The following is a 23,137-nucleotide window of genomic DNA, read 5'->3' as shown; positions in this document are numbered from 1 at the left end:
TAAAGCCTCAAAATATCATACAACCAACAGACAACCTGGCTGTTGGAGCACATAGTACATCTATCAACACTTTGATTTGACAGATTTGACTGTTGAAATTACAGCCAAAGTTATTATCTTTACATGCTAAAAACTCACCAGCCAGCGTCCATTATTTGAAGGATGGTAAAAAGAGGCAATGCTATTGAACAGTCCAGACAAGTGCTTCTGCACTAGTTTACTTGGTCCACCCTGTAAAAATAAATCACAGAATTTTATTACACAGAGTAAGTTAAAATGAACAGCTAACACAGTAGTATGAGGTACAAGAGAGCATTCTCACTTACCACGGCAATATCAAAATCACACCTGCTAATTCCCTCCCTTCCCCACCTTCAGCTCAGCACTAAGTAGCAAGTTCTTTCCATCTGCTCCGAGGTTCACTCTAAGAGAGTCATTTAATTGCTCAGTAGCTCTCAATCGTGTATCCACAGTGGTGCTTGTAGCTGGCTGTTAATTTCCAGAATGCCACAGACAGCAGCTGTGAAATAAACCTTTCCATCCACTTTCCAGACTGACAGTGAAACAATGGACTTTAAAACAAACCTTGGGCAAAAGATAAGTCTAAAAACTTCTGCAGTGAGCTAAACAGAGCAAACATTAGTTTTACATACTTGCTTAAAGCTTTGCACTAGTTCTTGGTTCACTTTTTGAAAAAGTTACTAACCATCATGGCTGTGATCCACATTACTGCATGTCCTACATCATAAGCATTTGTTAAGAATCTTGGAACAACTACTTGATTGCTTCCCACTGGAAGGTTTAAACTCCTCAAAATTCTGGTAAAAATCTGAAAAAACAAACATTGGCATAAAATAATTTATTAATTTATCCCATACACTGGCATAAATTAATTTTCTAATCAAAAGCTGTTTGGTGGTTTTGGGGTTTTGTAAACAATATAACTATTCTGAACATCTTTTAAAAGAAATCCATAAGCTAAGACTCAAAGGTCATACATACTATTTATTAAAAGACTATCATTAAGGGCCATTTCCACAAGAACACGGGATTAGTTACGTAATCAGACACCACTTGTCTAGTAAGGTATGTTGTTGCTTTGATTTGGTTTTGAGTGATAACAGTAACAACTTCCAATGCTGACTGTTACAAAAGGATGCTTTAAATTTTCAAAGTTTAGCTCAGGTCGTCAAATGAACGCTTCTAATTTGAAAAACTGGGGCACTGCAGTATGAGACCGACACAGGAAATATGAAATATTCTTAGCATAGTAATACTGAAGACTTATCTCAAAGTAAACAAAATAAAATAATTTCATAAAATGAGAAACATTACCTTTGGTACATACGGATCCCAGTCTATGTACCCGATGTTGTCAGTGGCCAAGCGAGCAAAAAGATTTACTAGGTGCTGAAAACAACCATAAAAGAAGGGAATATTCATTAGAATGTATTTATAATAAAAGACGCGCCAAGCCCTCAATCTACTTTACAGATGCAAGATAAAAGCTACTCATGGCACTAAAGCACTTGCAATATGAGGTTTCACTCTACCAGAAGCCACCAATATTTCATAATGCATCTGAATTCCTACCTTCAGAAGTCCAACTCATTACTCATCTGAGCACTCACAAAGAAGGTAATTGTGATCTAAGTTCTGGGACAGGCATCGTATCAGAATATACACCCCTATCTCTTCGATTTTTTTTTTTTTTAACATAAAGATGTACTGATAGTACTTTTAGAAGATATTTGCACGCTCTCCCTTTCCCCAACTCTGTGAATTAACATGAAAGGCAGAATGCATTCACTACCATTTTATTTCCCAACTACTTATTGTCAGAACAACTGTAAAGAACATATAGCTTAAGTATAAGTTTGTTGTTCATCTAGTGATGTCAAAGAATTTAGCTTTTCATAAGAAATATCTTCTCCACTTTTGAACAGCTTTGTGCTTTTTCCCCTTTTTGAACTGCTTCCACAGAGCAGAAGACCCCTGGTAGTAGCTTACAGAAAGACACCTGTACTAAGCTTCAGAGCCCTTCAAACGTTACCACCATTTTATCAACAGGGCATAGCAGACTATTCATCTCTGCAGCAAAGGTTTGGAACAAACTCCAGGGATAGCTTGGAAGAGAGATTTCCCAGCAAATCCACAATGCAGCACAGGCAAAGCAAAAATCTCATAACAGATCAGGCTCTAACTTGGTTATTTCATTGACTCCTCTTAACAGAAACCTGATACCTACTTTCATAGCCTTTGCATAGAGGACTATTTGGATTGGTTACTAGAAAACATCCTAAGGAATATTCTGAAGAACGCAACCCTACCAAAAACACATTAGGAATCCTCTTACATGCAAGAATGAGAAAGATAGGCTCTGGAGAAGATAAGAGGTTTGGGAAGAGAATAAACAGGTATCCAAGATAGACCACTTTCTTTGAAGGGAATAGGCCCTGTGCTATCCACTTTGTCTGCCAATGCATCATCCTGGTTCTCAGTAACTTCAATTGGAAAGTGACACGCCATGCATACATTCCACAGTAACACTGAAGCACCTATGCTTGCCAATTCATCTCATGGTGCTTCCTCACCAGTAGAGCACTCTCACATGAGCTGAACGTGGATACTGGCCTAAAACAGCATCTATATATAGGCATTGAAGAAAATTCAACCAACACATCTTGAAGGACTATTTAGCTTCTGCATGATCCATCCTACTTAAAGTGCACTTGCCTTTGCTGATGGCTGTCACATTTGTAAGCTTTGTTTTATACACAACGGTGGCTTGTAAAGGTCACAGGCATTAGCTGTTAGATGGGATGGCAGTATGTGACTATCTATGAAGAATTAGATACTCTATTGCCAGAAGACAGTCTCATGAGTCCAAAAGGGAAGTGAAAGATGTCCTCAGGAAAGAGAGTTATCAGGACTAAACAAAAAAAGAAGATGAAGTCTTATTCTCATATCCTGATTGTGAGAAAGCACATAATCCACCAACACTCGTTTATAAGCTTGTCCAATGAGGGAAATACCTGTCAGGTCTCCAAGAGCCCTAACAGTTGTATCAATATCTTGAAGCTACGGCGAAGCGAAAAGGAAGGGCCTTAAATAATCCTGCCTAATTCAGAGACAGATATTCACAGAAGAACAGTCCACCTCTCAGCCCGAAAGACATGACAGCTTTGGAAAACACACAAATTCAACTCAGGACAGTCACATCTGACACAGCCTTAAGACAAGTGTTACATTTTCTTAAATGATCTACCTTTTTGTTTGATACTAAGAAATACCCACCGGAAAAAAACACCTTACCATGCACAAAGGCAATTGATTCTATAGCTCCCCTTCAAACAGCAAGTCTAACTCCTGCCAAAGCTTGCAGCGTACAGAGACTTGAATTGGATTGCACGGTCAGAACCCATATGTCTAATTATCTGCATCCAAGCTTGATGAAATACACAAGCCTGCCCTTAAGAAGTGGACAAGACAGCAAAAAGTGAAAGCTTTGGGGAAAAAATAAAATTGTTTGGGCCTTCCAAGCTAACTGTCAGAATACAGTGAGGGGGGGGAAATCAGACACAACATATGAAAGAGTGTTGATGATTATTTGTTAAGACAGTTTGACAGAAATAAACCAAATCATGATATTAAAGTGCAGGCTGTCATGTTTCTGTCAGAAAGGGTAAACAGAACTGTGACTTTTTGGATAGCCATCAGAAAGATGCAGAAGTGTCTACAGACAGTAGACAAATAAAACTCTGGCAATTACCCCAGTTCAAATGTGGACAATTGCCAACTGCTGGAAAGACTGCCTTCCTTTACTTGTGATAAAACATAACTCACACTAGAAAGACCTACGCACAAGTCTTTTCACAAAGGAATTGCCAGAAACAGGACGTGCTACAAAGTTAGCGTTCAACAGTTGTTTTAGAAATCAGCTCTCTCCAAAGACACTGAGAAGTCCTCCTTATGTACATAGGCAGGAGATTAGTAAAAGGAGACAGATGGTCAATGAGCTTATGTTCATACTGAGTATGGAAAAAATCTGGTAATATGCCAACTTTCACTGCAGCAAAGCCAAGCTACAGGTCAGCTGACAACAACAGCACCTAAGCTGCTGGTGGTGGTGTCTCAAGTTTGTCTCTAGTCATATGAGACACAGAAAAAAGGCAGACAGGTACATAGTAGACTATTTTCCTTGAAAGATATTGCCCAATGGTATTTTTGGCCAAGGGGAGTACAGGTTCTTTCCTGTATCCGAAATAAAGATGACAACAACTCATTGCAGTCAAGGCAAAGCATTACTGCTCAAAATTAGGAATCATGAAAGATGTGTGAAGATATAAAAGATGGGAGTTTACAGAATTATAATTTATAGAAATCGCAATAGCACATTGCATCATTGTAAGCATTAGCAGGCAGTCTGGAAAATGCCAGCATTCCCAAGTCTGGAAAGAGGAGCTCAGCTGGCCATGAAACAATGTTCACCAAGCACAAGTGCAGTCTCATTTAGTCCGCCAGTAATTGCTTGCTAACAATAGTGAAATTCTTGTCTCTGCTTTCTTGTACTAGTCAAAGCAGAAGGAAAAAAATAATCCATTCTATCACTGTTTGACTTCAATGCCTTGCAAGCACACTGTGGAACATTTAAATTGATTTCTACTAGCATAGGTGAAAAGTAAATACTTACCCCTTCCCATTGGGGAAGATTTTGAACTGACACCCAAAGGCCTATAAATTCATCAAACCAAAGCCTGCAACAGAGCAGAAACAAAATTATTTTAATGTTGTTAAAGCAGCTCCCTCACTGGATATTCATCCCCAGGAACTCACCTGCCTCTCAACTCCTTCAACAAGAACAGGGATCAACATGGACATGCTTGTATCACTGTCTCCCACAGCACCTTCCCTACCCCCAAAACTGATCCTGAGTTTCAGTCCTTGCTTCTTTTACCTTTCCTCCTCTTACTCTTTTTTGAACCCACTTTTTCACACAAGTGTTACACCAGGAGTTTTCTTATCTACTTCAGCTTTGCCATTTCATTACATATTGCTATGCCAACACGGGTAAACCAGATGAAAATAAATAACATTTCATTTCCCTCTACCTTAAAGTCTAAAATTTGTTCTTACTGACCAATGTTTAGAAACATCATTAGCTTCTATTCTGGATTCACCTGAAGCCAAGTATGCAAACCCTCCATACCAGTCCTTTACTTAAATTTGCCTTTAAAAACTACATTCACTTCCTTCCTTGAAGTTTTCACTAACTCTATACATAAATATACCTTAACCTAACCAGCCTACATAACCTCTATGTGCATTAAACATCACTGGCTTATGTTTTGAAGTACAGTAGCTCTACCTTAAAGATGATCCAGGTACGGCCCCGTCTTGCAAATGTTTCTCCTTTAATACTCAAATTCATTTCCTATAGCAGGCTTCCAACCATCTCACATTTCCACATCTTGACAGTGAACTGAAGACCTCTACCTCACCATCCCAAATCTGTAGCAACAGCTGTACTTTAGCCTACATGAAGGACTCATCAGAAGCTACCCCAAATTAAATAGAAGGTAGGACTTAAAGTTGTGCTATGGTTAATGATTTTTAACTTGTGAGACTATTCCTTCAGAATTAAAGTGCATTTAATTCAATTTAGTTTGCTTTACCGTATACTGTGTGCTTTACTCTAGAGAAAGGAGAACTCAGAGAACAGGTACTAGCTTCCCTCAGGTTACTTTTACAAAAGAAAAAAGCTGACAGAATTTCTGTCTTGAACACCTTCCAAAAATGCCGTTAAAAGCCACCGTTCATTTTGCTGGTTGACTTCAAGTCATCCTGTAAAAGATAATCACTTGCATTTGCAACAGAATACTATAACAACAGACATTCAATTACACTTACTTGAAACCCTTCTGGTGAAGTTCAGGAGGAAGGGTAGTAGGTAGAAATAGTTCAAAGTAGGTAATAGCCTTTTGCATGGTAACATCAAATGGACACATTAAAGGTCTCCATTCATCTAGCATCTCTGCAGTGGCATCTTCTGGAAAATATCTGAAAACAAGGAAACCACTGAACATACACAGGCTGGGCTTTAAAGTTTGGGTCTTTTTTAAACATATTTAAAATTATCTATTAATTTGCAGTAAATCTGAGTTTTACAGTAAGAACATGTACCCAGGGGCAACAGATAGGCAGGTCTCAATTCCACTTAACCTTCACAAAAAAAAAAGTTAGGATTAAAACGATGCACCTGTGATGTCCTTAAGACCACAAATGTAACAAGATTCTTTTCTCCCTGAACCAGAAAAAGACTCTGTACAATGCAAAACCATTTCAGTGCAAAGGCTGGCCAAAACAACTACTATTCACATTTGTAAGATGACTTAAGACACATGAAACATATATCTGAACATTATAGGAATCCTGAAGTGGCTATTTAATTTCTTTAAAAAAACCCAAAATATCCATGCAATGCAGTATTTAAAATGCATCCCACATACAACTGCTTCTACAGCATAATTACTGCAGTTGATATGGGGCCAACTGGAAGTAACATTATCAGTGTCCCAACCTTAAGTCAGAATTTTCAAGAAACAAGTATCACATTTTCATTTTTAAAATACTCTGTTTTAGTGACTTTTGTATTCATAACAGATACCCCCCAAAAATCAACACTGAAAACCAATTTAGCTACAAACCACACATATTTGGGAGAAGTGTAAGGTTGCTTTGTCCTTATGTTCCTCATACTAACAGCATGTGTTTAGGACAGTATCTCCTACAGGAATGCTCAATGAATTAACATCAGTATATGAAACAACTGCTCCCATGAAAGCAGATGATAACTACAAATGCCCATATGAATGGTGAATAAAAGAGAACAAGTCTCTTCTCTGCATCTTTGTTAGCGGCTTAAGATACTGCAAAGTCAATGAGCGCAGAGCAAGACTGGTTCAGGCACACACATTCCCAGTGAACTTAACAGAGCACACAAGAGCAAAAGCAACGGTGCCCTTAGCAAGTGATATCCTGGCTTAACTAGCTATTAACGAATTTTCAACCAAGGTTGTTAAAGAGGAAAAAAAAAAAATTTTACACTTTGTTTAAATTTTATACCATGGAACATGCCTGTCATTTTGTTTTCATTTTAAGCAACCTATGAACCTGAGGTATTCATCATTCATAATGCAGTAAAACAGAAAAGTCTCAACCCTCCACCCCAAACTTCTCATTTGAGTTGGGACATCAGCAGCAAAGGAATGACTACTAGGGCGGGCGGGATTTTTAGGGGGAGGTTGTTGGCTTTTCTTCCCCCCAGCCCCACCAACACTTTTCTTCCCCATCTTAAGGTAATATTAAAAATACAGGCTTAAAAAAAAAAAAAAACAACCAACCAACCACCAAACAACAAAATAACAAATACTTACGGCCTGCAGCTCTTCACAAGTGTTTTCAGAACACTTTCTACAGAACTGAAACAAGAAAGGAAACGTTACGGATAGCATATTACCAAATTTCAGTGACAGTATAAAATAAACAATCGTTTGCTGATTCTTCCCTCAAGAGCTTAAGATAATGTTGATGCAACTAAATGTCTTCTGTGAACATGCAGTAGCTAATCGCCTTCTACACAGGCCTAATCATAACAATTAAAATTGCTCTGCTAAACTCCTTATTCTGTTTTTCATATACCACTCTAATATTTACGGCATTTAAGTGAAGAGTGAAGAATTATTATTATTTCTTACAAGTAATATCCTGCGTTTTATCCATGAACAACCAGCAGAGCAAGGTAACTTTTTAGGGGAAGTTGAAAACACAAACATAAAAAACAGGTTTATAGACTTCATAAGTATTTGTAAGATAAAGGCAACAGACTTCATAAAATCGTTGTTATTAGACTCCAAATACTATATTTGTCCTTTTCAACCTGGATTTGTTTTTTGTCCAGTGGTTCTAAGAAAGAGAAGTGAACTATCTGCAAATCAATGGTTATTTCATTAGCTTCCCTCACCATTAACAGCTGATTTTAAAAGTGTTCTCATCCATAGCAAGAAAACATATTTGAGAAATCACTTTAACATAAATTGCCACAGGATGTCGTCAAACCACTTAAAAAAGGCTAAACCTCAGAATAAACTCAAAGAATAAAAGGGACAGGGAGGAGAGAGAGAGAGAGAGATACTGATGGAACCATAAAGGTAGTAAACTGTCAGGTTCTTCAAATCTTCTATTACAAGACCAACTCAAGACTAAATCACACTTTTACCAAAAAACATTCCCCAAATGAAAGAGTTCTGGCAGAAGAACTTCCTACATCATTTAGATGTTCTTTCTTTAATAGAAAAATTGCATCCTTAAGTTCATCATCAAAAACTAACATACAGAAACACTATTTTGATCAGAAAGAGATGATGCAAATGTATCATCTTTCGAGTTTTACCAAAGATCAGTTTAGGTCAGTTAATTTTGAGACACGCAAATACTGAGCATGCACACACTCTCTCTCTAGTCCTACAAAAAAAATAAGCTGATCCCGTACAAACCAGGAGAAATATAAAACAGATAAACCACTATTTCACTTCAGCATCTCAACATTCACTGCAAGCCAGCAAAAGCCCACCCAGCCCTCATATCACTACTTCAGTTCAAGCAGCGCTCCAGTAGATGCAAAATTCTGTACATTTTATGCAACAGTGACAAAGTCAATCCATGATGTCTCCCAGAATGAAAATTTTGAACTGATGGCCTCTAAAATATGAAGAGGAATGGCCAACCATTCATTAAACAAAAATAAGATCAAACTCTGCATGAACCTCATGAAGATTGTGGGTTAAAGGGAATACTGTTCTTGAAAGAGTTAGGAAATAGGTAACAATTGTTCCAAGAGTAGATAAATAAAGCATGGACCAGCAACATTCCTTGTGAGCATTAAAGACTAACATGAAAAAGATTTGTGTGACAAAACAAAAACGCTATCCCCATACTATTGCACTCCACTGAAGTAAACTATTACTAAAGAGAACCTGAAGGACAGAGGAATTTTAAGACACACTGATGCCAGAGATCCACAAGTCTTTCAAATTCACAAGTTTTCAGTCAGATCTCAGCATATGCTAGTGGAAGAGAGCAAAGGACAAAGACTGGAAGGGATGTCCCCTCCTGCCTTCTGATCACAAATTTAGAATGGAAGCTAGAAACAAAAACACACCAGCAGACAGTTTTGTACATAGGGAAACTTCCATCTAAGACACAGTTAAAACTACAGACCAACTAGAGAAGACATCTTGAAAGATTCCTGTTTGATGGCTACTAGTTAGAAAAGGACAGGAGAATATAGCTGTGGAGACCAAGAGACTGCTGGTTACTGTCTTCATTATCCCTTTGAACCAACTCTCTCCAACTTTTTAGTAGTGGCCTCTCTTCCACTTTCGATTATTTTCTGCATACCCATTACTAAAGAATTGCTCAAAAATATCTACAGTTATTGCACTCACAGATTTCTGTATGCTACTCTACCACTAAACCTAGCCATGGACTAAAAAAGCACAACAGCAAACAACTATATACATAAACCACATGGAATTGGATCAGCCTACTGTAGTTCATACTCCTGTCCTTGCTCAGGTATTTAATGTTGACCATTTGGATAAGATATTAAAACACTTGTAATCAAGAGATAATGAAGCCACTAACACTGAGAGGTATCTGCTATTAATTACTGAAACAACAGTGTATTTAACGAGATAAAGGAAAACTTCTCATCCCATTCAGCTTTCTTTGCTTTTAGTTCCTCCTTGTTACCTGAAGAATTATTAGCTTATTATTATTATGCCTTGCCACATGGATATGACCATGGTGAGACCCCACCTGGAGTACTCCATCCAACCCGGGGGCCCTCAGCACAGGAAAGACAAGGACCTGTTGGAGCGGGTCCAGAGGCGGGCCACAAAAACGATCAGAAGGCTGGAGCACCTCCCCTATGAGGACAGGCTGAGAGAGCTGGGGTTGTTCAACCTGGAGAAGAGAAGGCTCTGGGGAGACCTTACAGCAGCCTTTCAGTGCTTAAAAGGGCCTACAGAAAATATGAGGACAAACGTTTTAGCAGGGCCTGCTGCAATAGGGCAAGGGGTAATGATTTTAAACTAAAAGAGGGAAGATTTAGACTAGACGGAAGAAAATTTTTTACAAAGAGGGCGGTGAAACAGTGGAACAGGTTGCCCGGAGAGGTGGTAGATACCCCATCACTGGAAACATTTAAGGTCAGGTTGGACGGGGCTCTGAGCACCTTGATCTAGTTGAAGATGTGCCTGCTCATTGCATGGGGGTTGGACTAGATGACCTTTAAAGGTCCCTTCCAACCCAACACATTCTATGATGTATTAAAAAACACCCAACATTACCATTAACGCCTATCACTAGTCATCATTTCGGCACTAGATAATTTTCTTCTTTTGGAAAGGACAAGACCACATTAATTTGTAAATCTGAGTTTTTCCCCCTGCATTTTCAAAGAGAAACATGTTTCAGCTAAAACAATTAACATATAAACTGACACTGTTGACTCCTGCATTATCAAAAACCAGTAAAAGCAGAGTTTTCAGGTTTTGAGGACAGATTCAGGCCTTAAGTGAAATTCTTGTCCTGCAGTGGACACTCCATTACAAGAGCTTAAATTAAGACAATGAAAAGAGCAACCAGCTATAGTTTCACAAATTATTTTAGTGAATTTCAAACTACAGGAAGCCAAATATCAATCTCTCATTGGATTAGTACAACTAAAAATTTCTTTTTAAAAAAATCAAAAAAAAAAATCAAAAAAACCTCTGCAATTCCACTTATACCAGTTTTCTGAATTTATACATACACCAAAACTTCTGATACGGTTTTCACTGCAAAAATTCACAGTAAACTCTTCCAATACAGAAACTTTTTTTCACACTTCACGGCTACAAGATTGTTGCTGGGTGTATTTTCCAGAACCTATTACCTCACTGCTAAAGCACTTTCCATGATTTCATAGTTTTTAATAGTAAGGTACACTTACTCAGTAACATGCACTCCCACACCAATACTGATTTTGTTCATATTCAGACACAGCAATAATTCAAATGTAAAATTTACCTTTGAGTCTTGAAATATATATGCTGGTTAAATTAGTTAGCATATAGCCACTTTATCAGCCATTTCACACACGCTATCTTGTTCCCCAATTAGAAAGGTTTACATACAGTGCGACATTCTCATAAACAGTGGTGTAATGTTAACACTGGTTTTCCAATACAATTATTTATGCAGAAAATTACACCTGTGTGACAAGTGTTACAATCTAACAGAACATGCAGAAGACTACACATCGGCCAGAGCTGAACAAAACAAAAAGTCATTCTTACCACCTATGTAATACATTAAGCACAAATGTTTTAGGTGAAGACAAGCCTGGTCGATATGAACTGAATGTAAAAAAAAAAAAAAATTAAAACAGTAGTTAAATTAACAGCTATAAATCAAATCAACTTTTAAAAAAAAATCTCGACTTCCACCAAAAAGATACCCCTCAAAATTGATGTTAAAAAAAAAGAAAAAACACCGTATGAGAACAAATCGCACTGCATATTAAGGTTGAGTGTCTGATATCTAACACAGTTAATAAAAGCTAAAAGTTTCAGACAGACCATCACAACCGATATCCTCCTCCCAGCTTAACCTTCTTTTCCCTCTTGGAAAAGTCTCTTCCCCACTACGCTAGTTTCTCACACAGCAAATGAAAAGTGACTACTCAACATCCCCACAGAGCAAAGTATGCCGTTTCAGTAGGTGCTGGGATATGCATAAAATAAACCAACTAAAAAAAGGCTCCGCTCTTTTGGATTTTCACTGGCAAGTAATATCTACAATTAGCAGAATAATGTAATTTAGCAAAATAGTACAATTAGCAAAATTATTTTTCCAGCTATGTAGCCACAAAAGAAATTCAGCATGAACAAGTTTTCATTTTTAAATTCAGAACATTTTTAAAATTCTTAACTGGGAAAAAAATTGATTTTTCAAGATAGCATCACTTTGAAAATATATATATATATACACACACATATATGTATTTCCTATAGAAGGCACGTCACTTTTCTTTGTATGCATGCTGATCTACACCTAGATTACGGATACTGGGAATATTTACAGTACAAATATTTAACCACAGTATAATATTTATTTTCCCAAACACTTACTGTGTTATAAAACTGAACAGCAGACATTTAACCTGAATATCATTAAAATTTTAACATTAGATCTGTTAAACTGTTGGTTATCATCCTAAAACAAGTTGATGAAGATCCCTGTTCCAGCATATTTAGAAATGAACTCAATCACATTCATAAAGAGAGGAACATCGTAACAAACAATTCATTGGCAGAAGGATACGTGACTTAGTACAGTCTTGCATGCAATTACTGAAAAATACTTAATGAAAATATAAGCAAAACATTCACCGTGTATCAAATTCCAGATATTAAAAGCAAATTTCAAAGTACTTCCAAGCATTACAGGTACTTATTGCCTATGAAATGTTTTAAAATGCAAACTTACTTGGGAAACCAATTTAATCCAAGATGTTCTGTTTTGGAGTATAATATCCTTTCCAACATTTCATAAAGTGGTCTCCACGGTAACTCTAAATCATCCCTGGAAAGCAGTTCTTTTTTCCTAATAGAAAAAAACAAAACAAACAAAAAAACAATGAGCACTTTAGGATTAAACATTTACATCGACACATTTCACATCATAGTACTCTGGATCACTGCTCTGAATTACACTTATCTTCAGCATTTGGCACAAACTGCAGGAAGGTCAGGCAAGAAAAAAAGCTAGCTACTTGCAGCATTTCTGCACAAGCAGAAGCACTCAAGACCTTCAGAAAACGTCTGACTAAGTAAAATAAACATTACCAAGTTGTTAGACAGTCTTCATTGTCTCCCTATTTCAGATTCAACCTTAACACTTGGCTCTCTGACATGTTTTGAGGTACTTAATGCCTTCTTTGCCTCAGTCTTTAGTAGTAGAGTCGGTTGTTCCCTGAGTACCCAGACCCCCGAGCTGGCAGATAGGGACAGGGAGCAGAATGAAGCCCCTGTTATCCAAAGGGAGATAGTGAGGGACCTGCTCCAGCACCTGGACGTACACAAGTCTCTGGGGCCACATGGGATCCACCTGAGGGTACTGAGAGACCTAGCAGAAGTGCTCACCAAGCCACTTTCCATCATTTACCAGCAGTCCTGGCAAACCAGGGAGGTCCCAGGTCACAGTGGACTGGAGGCTACCAAATGCGATGCCCATCCACAAGAAGGGACGGAAGGATGATCTGGGGAACTACAAGCCTGTCAGTCTGACCTCAGTGCCTGGGAAGGTTGTGGAACAGATCATCCTGAGTGCCATTATGCAGCACATGAAGGACAACCAGGTGGATCAGGTCCAGTGAGCATGCGTTCATGAAAGGCAGGTCCTGCTTGATGAACCTGATCTCCTTCTATGACAAAGGGACCCGCTTGGTGGATGAGGGAAAGGCTGTGGATGTTGTTTACCTGGACTTTAGTAAGGCCTTTGATGCAGTTTCCCCACAGTATTCTCCTGGAGAAACTGGCTGCCCATGGCTTGGATGGGAGTACTCTTCTCTGGGTAAAATTCTGGCTGGAGGGCCGGGCCCAGAGAGTGGTGGTGAATGGAGTTAAATTCAGTTGGTGGCCGGTCACCAGTGGTGTTCCACAGGGCTCAGTACTGGGGCCAGTTCTCTTTAATATCTTTATCAATGATCTGGACAAGGGGATTGAGTGCCCCCTCAGTAAGTTTGCAGACAACCCCAAGTTAGGTGGGAGTGTCGACCTGCTTGAGGGTAGAAAGGCCTTGCAGAGGGCTCTGGCCAGGCTGGATCCATGGGCCAAGGCCAATGGTATGAGGTTCAACAAGGTCAAATGTCGGGTCCTGCCCTTGGGTCACAACCACCCCATGCAGCAGTACAAGCCTGGGGAGGGGTGGCTAGAAGAAGTGGCCTGGCAGAAAAGGACCTGGGGGTGTTGGTGGACAGCTGGCTGAATATGAGCCACAGTGTGCCCAGGTGGCCAAGAAGGCCAACAACATCCTGGCCCATATCAGGAATAGCGTGATGAGTAGGACTAGGGAAAACGATAGTCTCACTGTACTCAGTACTGGTGGCGCTTTACCTCAGATACTATGTCCAGTTTTGGGCCCCTCACCACAAAAAAAGACACTGAGGTGCTGGAGCAGGTCCAAGGAAGGGCAATGAAGCTGGTGAGGGGTCTGAACAAGTCTCATGAGGAGCAGTTGAGGGAGCTGGGATTGTTTAGCCTAGAGAAAAGGAGGCTGAGGGGAGTCCTTATCACTCTCTACAACTACCTGAAAGGAGGCTGTAGAGGGGTGGGGGGTCAGTCTTGTCTCCAAAGAGGCAATAGGAAAAGAGGAAACGGCTTTGAGTTGCGCCAGGGAAGGTTTAGGTTGGATATTAGGAAAAATTTTTACACTGAAAGGATTATCATGCATTGGAACAGGCTGCCCAGAGAACTGGTGGAATCATCATCCCTGGAGGTATTTAAAAGCTGGGTAGACGTAGTGCTTAGCGATAAGGTTTAGTGATGGTTTTTGTCTGTGTTAGGTTGATAGTTGGACTCAGTGATCTGAAAGGTCCCTTCCAACCTGGGCAATTCTATGATTCTATGCTTTCTTTTCTTAATAGGAGAAAAAAAACAACCTGACATTCTTTCACTTTCAATACCATTCCTAAACCTCCGAAAGGAGCAATGCATTCACATAATGAGAACTCTTTCTAATCAACATCATCTGTACAGGGGAGATTAAGTGAAGCAACCTCTAAAAGAACGTACTATTACATTAAAGAATATAACAACGTTAAGCAAGTGAAGTGATCAACTACTTAGAGACAAAAGTTTCAGTAATCAGCAGAAATCTGTACTTACTTTAACAGGTTTATCAACAGGCGTGCAAATCCTTGCATCATGCTGATCTCCAGTTTTGGAATTGTTACCAACTCATACAACAATTTAATAAAAAGCACATGGTCTTCTCTGCTAAATTTCCTCCCGTATAATCGGATGTATCTACAAACAAAACACAGGATGACTCAGCAGTATTTTTAAACATTTTCATTTTATTTAAGACCTGAGCCAGACTTCATCCAACTTGCTGTTTAATGAAACACAAGTAAAATGTAGTTCACAAGTCCAACAAATAAGAACCTGAAGATGTACAGCAAAGGAAGACTGACAACTGAAACTAACTACAGAAAGAAAAAGCACGACCAAATAAAGTTTACAGTCTTCCAAAATTCTACAAATAGCATAACTTCATGCTCACACCAGATACCACAAAAACAAGCACCATATTCTTTCACCTCTGCTCAAAACATACTAGCCATTAAATTTAGTATTTCCATATCCCCATGTACTAATTTATCTTAAAAAAAACCCCAAACAAACGTAAAAACACAACTGTCACAAGTAGCCTTATTATACTTTATCCTTCTCAGCTGGGGCACTTTAAGAAGGAGACAGGACAAAATAAGTATCAAGTAAAGTCCAAATCTGTCAGCTTCCACTGAGGCCAAACCATTGATTTAGACACTGAGCTTTGCCGGTGGTATGCCCCATTGCTATCCCTTATATTTACTATCTTAAGAAAGTGTAGATTCATTAGGACTAATTCAGTAAGATGTGCTTGCTGTTTTCAAGTTGAAATTGACAAAGAAACATGTTTAAAGTCTTAAAAGATATTCCGCAACAGCAAAACCTATATAAGGTTCCAGTGAAGCACTTTATGTGTCACACAACTATAAATTACTACTCACCTGGGAAGCACATTTTCCTTTTTTATATTGCTCCAACTGTTCTTACAGATTCATAAGAAACCTTACTAATATGCTATCCTCTAAGCAGCAGTCAGACAAAGCATATAAGATACAAACCCCTATAAAACAATTTTTGGGGAGGTCTGTTCATTGTTTTTGTTCAAGATTTAGTAGAGGTTGGGTTGATTTGTTGCTAAATATACACCAGCAAAGCATCAAGGCACGTTCCGGTAGTGTGAAGAATGCCAGATCTCACACTGCTTATTTGGTATGCAGGGCAGCACACATTGCAGAATCCTACGCTGGAACCACCATGTGAAAAGATTAGGAAGGAAACACCTCTAAAGGACTCCTACTTGAAAGTAATAGAGGCGAGGTAATTTTAAAGGGGCAAACATCAGCAGTTACGGATCTAACAATGAACACAAACTGCCTTGATTCCTGAATTTGGTTTCTGAAATTGACTCCTGCAACATTGAGGAGTTTAGTTTAATATCATATCTAGTTTAGTTTCAAATGCTTCATGCTCCTATGCAAACTTTTACTCCTTGCAGAATTGCCAGTGGGATAACTGACTACTTGAGAACTAAAATTCAGATCCCTTAATAAAACACATGTACACAAAGCACACTTCAGTCACAAAAGAGCACACGGAATTTGGATTAAATTACTTGAGCTCTTTTTTTTTTTTCCTCTACTTCCGCATATCCCCATTCCTCAATTTAAAACAAAATTATCTCTCAACTTTCAGGATCATCCACATCTAGTAATCTTACCAAAGGAGTTAGTTTCCTTGAACACACATATGCCAAGACCCCTTGCTTGCTCCTCAAAAGATATTTTTTTTTTCCCCAACCTTCTTCCTCCAGTTTCCCTTGAAGACACAGTGGAACAGCTACAGGGCTCTGGCAAACTGATAATCACCAGTTCTCAGGAGAAAAAAAACCCCAACCAACCCTACAGCACCTCTTGCTACTTCCCTTTTCCTTTTCTCATTGATTTCAAGGGGAGATTTTTACATTTGATGGTCAATATTTACTAATGTTCATTTCAAGACATTTTACTTATTTCAAATACAGAAGGAAAAAAACAAAATACAGAATAATCCACTCTTCTACCACAGCAACCTAATTATCTGGATTGGCCACTATCTACCTATAGAATTACACCATCAACAGCTGAACACCTACACTTTTTCACTTGCACAAAATGGACATGCGAAAAGAATCCTCAGAAAAAAAAATAAGGTGATGCTTGATTTTGTGAGGGCTAAGAGAAGTATAACTTAATCATACTTATTTTAATTGCAATATTTTACCTTCTAAAAGCATAGATGGTCATACACTGGATGGGAAGAACCCAATGTGAAAGTCTGGAAGCTTTTTCAAGATAAATGGGATAATAATCAGGACAACTGAAAAATTTTTTAAACAGACATAAGAGCTATTCCCAGACTCTCAGAGGAAAAGCACATGCCTTGAAATCAGTCTGCTAGATTTAACAGGCAAATCAAGATGCATTTTATATGACCATGAGAGAGATGACCAGCCACACACACCTATCACTCCCACTTGGTCATTCCCCTTAGAACCAAAAAGCCAATTCCCTATTCTAGAAGTATTACATACCCAATCCCTCACTCCACAATTACAATAGACCTATTTTTAGGAAACGTACTATCATATCAAGTGGACATGCTAAATTGCCCTCGAAAGTTGGCTGCTCTCCTACAGTTAAAAATTGCCTTCACTTATGAAGCTGAATAGAGCATTCTCCTAAATTCCTAGTTATTTATATTCATTTCCTAATACACAGGACAGGATTATGATTGGTCTAAAACTCAGTTTTTGACCCTCACTGGAACTTTGTGTCTTGTCATTCTAATTCAGAACAGCTGAGCTGCATTTTTCCCCACACCTTACAGCAAGACAGTTAAAAGTCATTTTGTAATAAGCCTATACCTAACAAGCACATAAAATAACAGTCAGGAGCAGAAACTGTGTCCCTCAGCTCCAAAAGCTCTACGCTTGCCTACTGAAGTAGAGAGCACAGAAAGACATTTGTGTGTTTTCCAGGCTGCAGAGTCAACTACATGTACAGTAACTATTAAATGTTCATATTAGTATAATATGCTCATTTACAGGCTATGTTCTAAAAAAAAAAAAATTAAAACCTATACACAAAGTTTCATGTAAAACATGAAAGAGGGAAAAATTGAAACAGCAGCCTATTTTTGACCTAGAGACCATAAAAGAGTATGACGCAAATGCATTTAAGCAAACGATTTTGATGCAACCTGCTTTTTCCACATACACGTTGCAAGTCATACAACAGAGATTCGGTCTTCTGCTTTCACAACCGGATTAGCGTTTTATAAGATACAGATTTTACTAGACAAAGTTGGAGGAATCTCAGAGTAATGATTACAGATTTAAATGCCAGTCTTTGAGGCAAGCAGTTTTACTTGCATAAGAAGTCCCACTAAGTCATACGTTACTTAAGTAACTGCACTATTCCTGTCTTCACAGGAGAGCAAGTTCTCTCACCACACTCTGCACACATATCCCAACCAGAGAACCAGATCACATCACTGAAAATTATGCACAGAAGAATTATGCCAATCAGCTTATAGACACATCTGATAAACTCCAATTTTGCTCTTTTTTTCCCTCTACTCAGTTCATGACATCAGATCGATGAAACAGCTGCATTTAAGATAACTATGTGCAAGTCACGTTTTCAGCTGTTGGGAATAAAAGAAATGCAAGACCTCAGGTTCAGCTGTCATCATGAAATAGTAACTGATACTCAAATTTTTTAATTCAAAAAAAGATTTGAGTTTCACTTTCATGCTTCATGCTCTACAGGGTCTATGCAGGTTGTATACAGTTGTGAGTACCTCAGGAGGTGTAACAACTGGAATATAATAGTAACAACATACATAATAGTATATAATATAATAATAGATAATAGTAACAAGTATATGATCAGCATGCAATTTTTTTCTTTACTCATTTACATGTACATATTACAATGTTTGTATTAACATTTGTATTTATACAAGAAATAAATATGTGTCACCCATGGTTATGAATTGTAAGTTACTTCGCAGAATACCGTGAGAGTACTGGCTTTTATAATTCAGACATTTGCAACAAAGCTAAGCGGAGATCATACTATTATGAAGATTCAGGGCATTTTTTTTTTCATTAAACAAATGTGCTATTTATTATAGCTGGCCAGCAGCGAAAAAGGAGTTAAGTTGATTCAGAGTTGAATTACCCACTATCAACAGACAGCAAAGCTTTGATTTTTATTGTCATTATCCTATAATTTGGCTTAGGTACGACATCAGAACACTGTATTGTTTTCATATAGGTCTAAATTTCTATTAACATATTTCATCCCATGAAAGCATTTTGACAAGTTAAACTACGCAGCAAAATATCCCTCATGTTAAGTACACCAGCTTATTTTTAAACCAAGCCCACTATTTCCTTCCCTGCCTACATCCAAACATATTCAGAGTCTTACTACACCGAATACGCCACAAAGAAATCTTGGGACTAACAGGGCTCAGACAAGTTGCAAACACACACACACTAAGTTTAAACTTCAAAGGGTAGGTGGAAAACCACAAATTAGAGCCTCCTGACCTTTCTGTGATTCATAAAGTAACATAACAGCAGTTCTCAATAGGCTAAATTCACTGCCCTGAAGCCTAAACTGGTAACAGTAATCGCAATTTGCGGAGTGAGTAATAGGGTGATTCTAATAGAACCCTGCACATTTTCAAAGGACTTCTGTGCCACATTTAGCCTCTTTAGCTAATGCTGATCTTTCCCGTAGCAAGAACTGCTACAGTTTACTTCAACTTGATCAGTATATGAAATTCTACCACAGGTCCAAAGGCAACAGGTACCACTGAAAACAGTATGACCTAGCAGATGGGGGGAGGGGGGGGAAACCAGTATTGAACTAGTTCCAAGCAGGTTCAAACTGTCACATAATGCAAACATGTGAGTCATTTTGCAACCACCAATGTAATTCTATCTAAGAATGCCTCTTGGCAAACATAAAGACACTTACACAAGACTGCCAAATAAGTATTAAATTCCCAATTAATATAAAAAAACCATTATTTATGTAAGGAGGAAAATTCCAAGTGAAGACCTCAAAATTGTACAAAACACACATATTTCATGAGTTCTAGCACAAAGAAAACACCATTTACGAAGACAGCAAAAAACCACAACAAACATCCACAGAGATATGGTTTACTGATCGAAACTACAGGAGTCATTGTCACGCGATACTATTTTTGGTGTCAGAGTGTACAGAATAGTGGCTATTAAGAAAAAGGGTTAAGTATGCTTTGTAAAATTCACTAAGGGAAACCTATGTTCTACTCAGTGCCATCTATGAAACCACTGTGTTTTTATCTGTATTAAAAACACCTTGCTAGCACACACAGCTAACAGCAGAGCCAACATCAGCATAAACTACACCATGCCACAGTACGGGCAAAACATCAAGGGCATCAACGGTGTTTACACAGCATTAAGCCAGAATTTAATCCCGCTAGCACTGAACTAACAAACAGCATGTCTTGAGAAAGACTTCGCGTTCCTACAGCAGAAATTACACGCAGATAGTATCTTGCACAACTTACTTAAAAAGGCAAGAGGTGAAGCAGGTGGTCAAGTATGCGTTAAAAACACAAAACCAAAACAAACAGCAAACCCACAAAAGCTTACTTCGTAAAATTGGGAAAGTTTCAGAGACAATAAGCGAGCTCTTAGAAACGAAGGCACCTTTGTCCCCATTTCCTATGTCGAAGCACTCGCAGGCCTTGTGTAAGACACGGGCTAACGCCTAGCTACCGACGGAGAAGCGCGGGCAGCCGGACGGGCCGACCAGCGCGGCCCCGCGGAGCTCGGCCCTCGCCGCCGGCCCACATTCCTGCCTCGGATCCTCGGCCGAGCGGGAGGGCGGGCACGGGGCAGCCGGTGCCCGTTCGGCTCTGACTAAGTGGCGCAGGGAAGAACCGTTATGAGGCGAGCCCGCCTTCCGCTGCACTCCCCAACAGCCCCGCCGGCCCCGGGGCGGCCCGGCGGGGAGGGACGAACCCGGCGCCCCGGCTTCGCACCTTCTTAGCCCACAGGCCCCGCTCCGAGGCGCCTTGCCCCCGGGGCGCCCCCCTCACCGCCCCGGAGGGGCCGGAGCCCCAGCAGCCCCGGGGAAGGAGGAAGTACGGTTTCGGGCACTCACGTCGAGAGCTTCCTAGTCCAGAAGAGCCCCCCGGGCCACAGCTCTTGGAGCTGCACGGCCCGGGCTAGGTTGTCTTTGATCTGAGCGAGGAAGCGGGCGGCCTCGCCCTCCAGGCGCTCCCTGTAGGGCAGCAGCTTGTTGTAGACGATCTCCTTCTGCGGCGGCGGCGGCGCCATGGCCGGCTCCGCTCCGCGCCCGCCGCCGCCCCAGCCCCCGGCGCTCCCCTAGCCGCGCGCCGTGACGACACACTGGGAAACGGCCGGCGAGCCCACGACTGCCCTGCCCCGCCCACTTCCGGCGCGGCGGCGGAAGGCGGGGGGTGAGGGCAGCGCGCAGTGGCAGCTCACAGCCGCGTACCGGGTATCAGCCCCCCCCCCGGTTCCCTAGGGAGGAACCCGACCGCTCCCGGTGTCCCCCAGCAGCCCCTCGCAGCGGAGGGGGAAAGGGCGGTCGCAGGCGCGGGGCCGTCCGTTCGCGCATCTCCGTTCGGATAAACGGGTGGGCGGAAAGGCCGTAACTGCCGCTCTAGTTCAGAGTTCGCTTTCTGCGGCTTATTATAAAGCCCTTTTGGTAAAGCTGCCGCCCTCCGAACACGTCATTCAGAATAAAAACATCCACCTTCCCGCTGTTCCCAAGAGCGGAATTTGGGAAGAGCACCCAGCGTTGGTCTTCACCCAAAAAATTCTCTGTAACGTGAAGCAGGGATATAATGGAGGTAATTAGTCATGGAGTTTGATAGCAGATTGTGTGGCTGCCTAAGAGGCTTATTGGAAATAAGGCTAGTCAGTGAAGGGGAGCTCAGTGGTGGCTCGTCCCGGCATTGGCCTGTGGGTGTCGGATAAAGCTTGTGATGGAAACGTAGTAACAGCGCTGGCCGAACTGATAGCTGTTATCTCCAGCTGTCTCCTAAATATAATTGTTAATTGAATTTCCCCTCAAGAATTACATCGTGACCATACAACAGCTGCAAACTGATTAGATTTAAAGCTACTGACAAGGGCAAATCCTGTTTTCTGATCTTTATGCTCAAACTAGCTCTGCTTAAAATTTAAAAAAAAAAAAAAAAGGCTAACTAAATGCTGAAACACATTACGAAGAGGAGAAATGCCACGGCAAACCTAAGTGTGATAAGAAAAGAAGAAAAGGCCATAATGCTCAGATAGTCTCATGGCGTTTTCCTGAAGAGTGCATTTATACCACCTTGTTATATGCCTTTTGTATCAGGTATTATTTTTATTACCAGCCAACTGCAAAAGGAAACGATCCTGTGTGTTATATTCACCTATACCCACGTGAGCAGAGTCACACTAGGTTGATTTACAGTCACCAAAAAAATAATTGGCCCAAGTGCTGTAGGTTTTCTCTGATGAAGAGTACTAATAAACCAGCATTATATAAATAAGGTTTTCCCAGGTGCCTAAAGGAGACTTGGTGCTACTTTATAGCTTTCCATCAAGTATTTTTCATGTAATATCTTGGGAAAGGGAAAAATCTATCACCACTCTAAGTGTACCATACTCCTTTTCCCAAAGCTTCAGTGAAAGAATTGTCCTAGGTTATGGGATCAGACTAGAATAAAAGAGATATTTTGCTAGTTTCCCTTGATTGAGGTGCTACAAAGGGTCAAGCCTTTTCAAGCAGGTATCAAAGTAACAAAGTTAGTTCTGCCTGTTCTCACCTTCCTAGGCCTATAGTTTTAATAAGGGTAGCACGACCCTTTTGTTTAGTGTTCAATACTTTTGAAATACCCTTCCGTTCCTAGATTTTGTATCACATAATCCTGTAGATTATGTATATCAACTTCTACATTATTATAAAATGGTTGGATGTGGCTATAATTTTTACTGTGATTCGGAGGGTATTTGTTGACATCTTTCACAGTTGCCTTACAATTACTTTCTGTTGCCTCATATCTACATTGTGCAAAACAATCTACACATGAATTTCTGTCCTTTCTCTCCTGAATTAAAAATGAAACTTGACTAT

At 39.9% G+C, this 23,137-nt stretch overlaps 1 protein-coding gene across 2 annotated transcripts in view; it reads right to left on the bottom strand.

The window, feature by feature from the left end:
- Positions 1 to 21,410, bottom strand: part of PSME4 (proteasome activator subunit 4) — a 70,238-nt gene extending 48,828 nt beyond the window's left edge. The window contains exons 1-10 of one of the 2 annotated variants that reach the window (XM_054197034.1): positions 21,152 to 21,410; positions 14,994 to 15,134; positions 12,595 to 12,711; positions 11,403 to 11,462; positions 7,437 to 7,481; positions 5,911 to 6,060; positions 4,694 to 4,757; positions 1,336 to 1,410; positions 707 to 829; positions 139 to 231 (exon numbers count right to left, since the gene is read on the bottom strand). In XM_054197034.1, coding sequence (XP_054053009.1) covers positions 139 to 231; positions 707 to 829; positions 1,336 to 1,410; positions 4,694 to 4,757; positions 5,911 to 6,060; positions 7,437 to 7,481; positions 11,403 to 11,462; positions 12,595 to 12,711; positions 14,994 to 15,134; positions 21,152 to 21,327 — 1,044 coding nt within the window. In that variant the 5' untranslated portion in view covers positions 21,328 to 21,410. The remainder of the gene's footprint in view (positions 1 to 138; positions 232 to 706; positions 830 to 1,335; positions 1,411 to 4,693; positions 4,758 to 5,910; positions 6,061 to 7,436; positions 7,482 to 11,402; positions 11,463 to 12,594; positions 12,712 to 14,993; positions 15,135 to 21,151) is intronic. The other variant, XM_054197035.1, reaches the window with a different exon arrangement.
- Between the last annotated feature and the right edge of the window lie 1,727 nt (positions 21,411 to 23,137).

The sequence above is a fragment of the Rissa tridactyla genome, chromosome 3 (assembly GCF_028500815.1).
Source record: "Rissa tridactyla isolate bRisTri1 chromosome 3, bRisTri1.patW.cur.20221130, whole genome shotgun sequence".
In the NCBI taxonomy this organism is placed as follows: Eukaryota; Metazoa; Chordata; class Aves; order Charadriiformes; family Laridae; genus Rissa; species Rissa tridactyla.
Note: the sequence above shows the minus strand (reverse complement) of the source record. Positions and strands in the feature narration are given on the sequence as shown.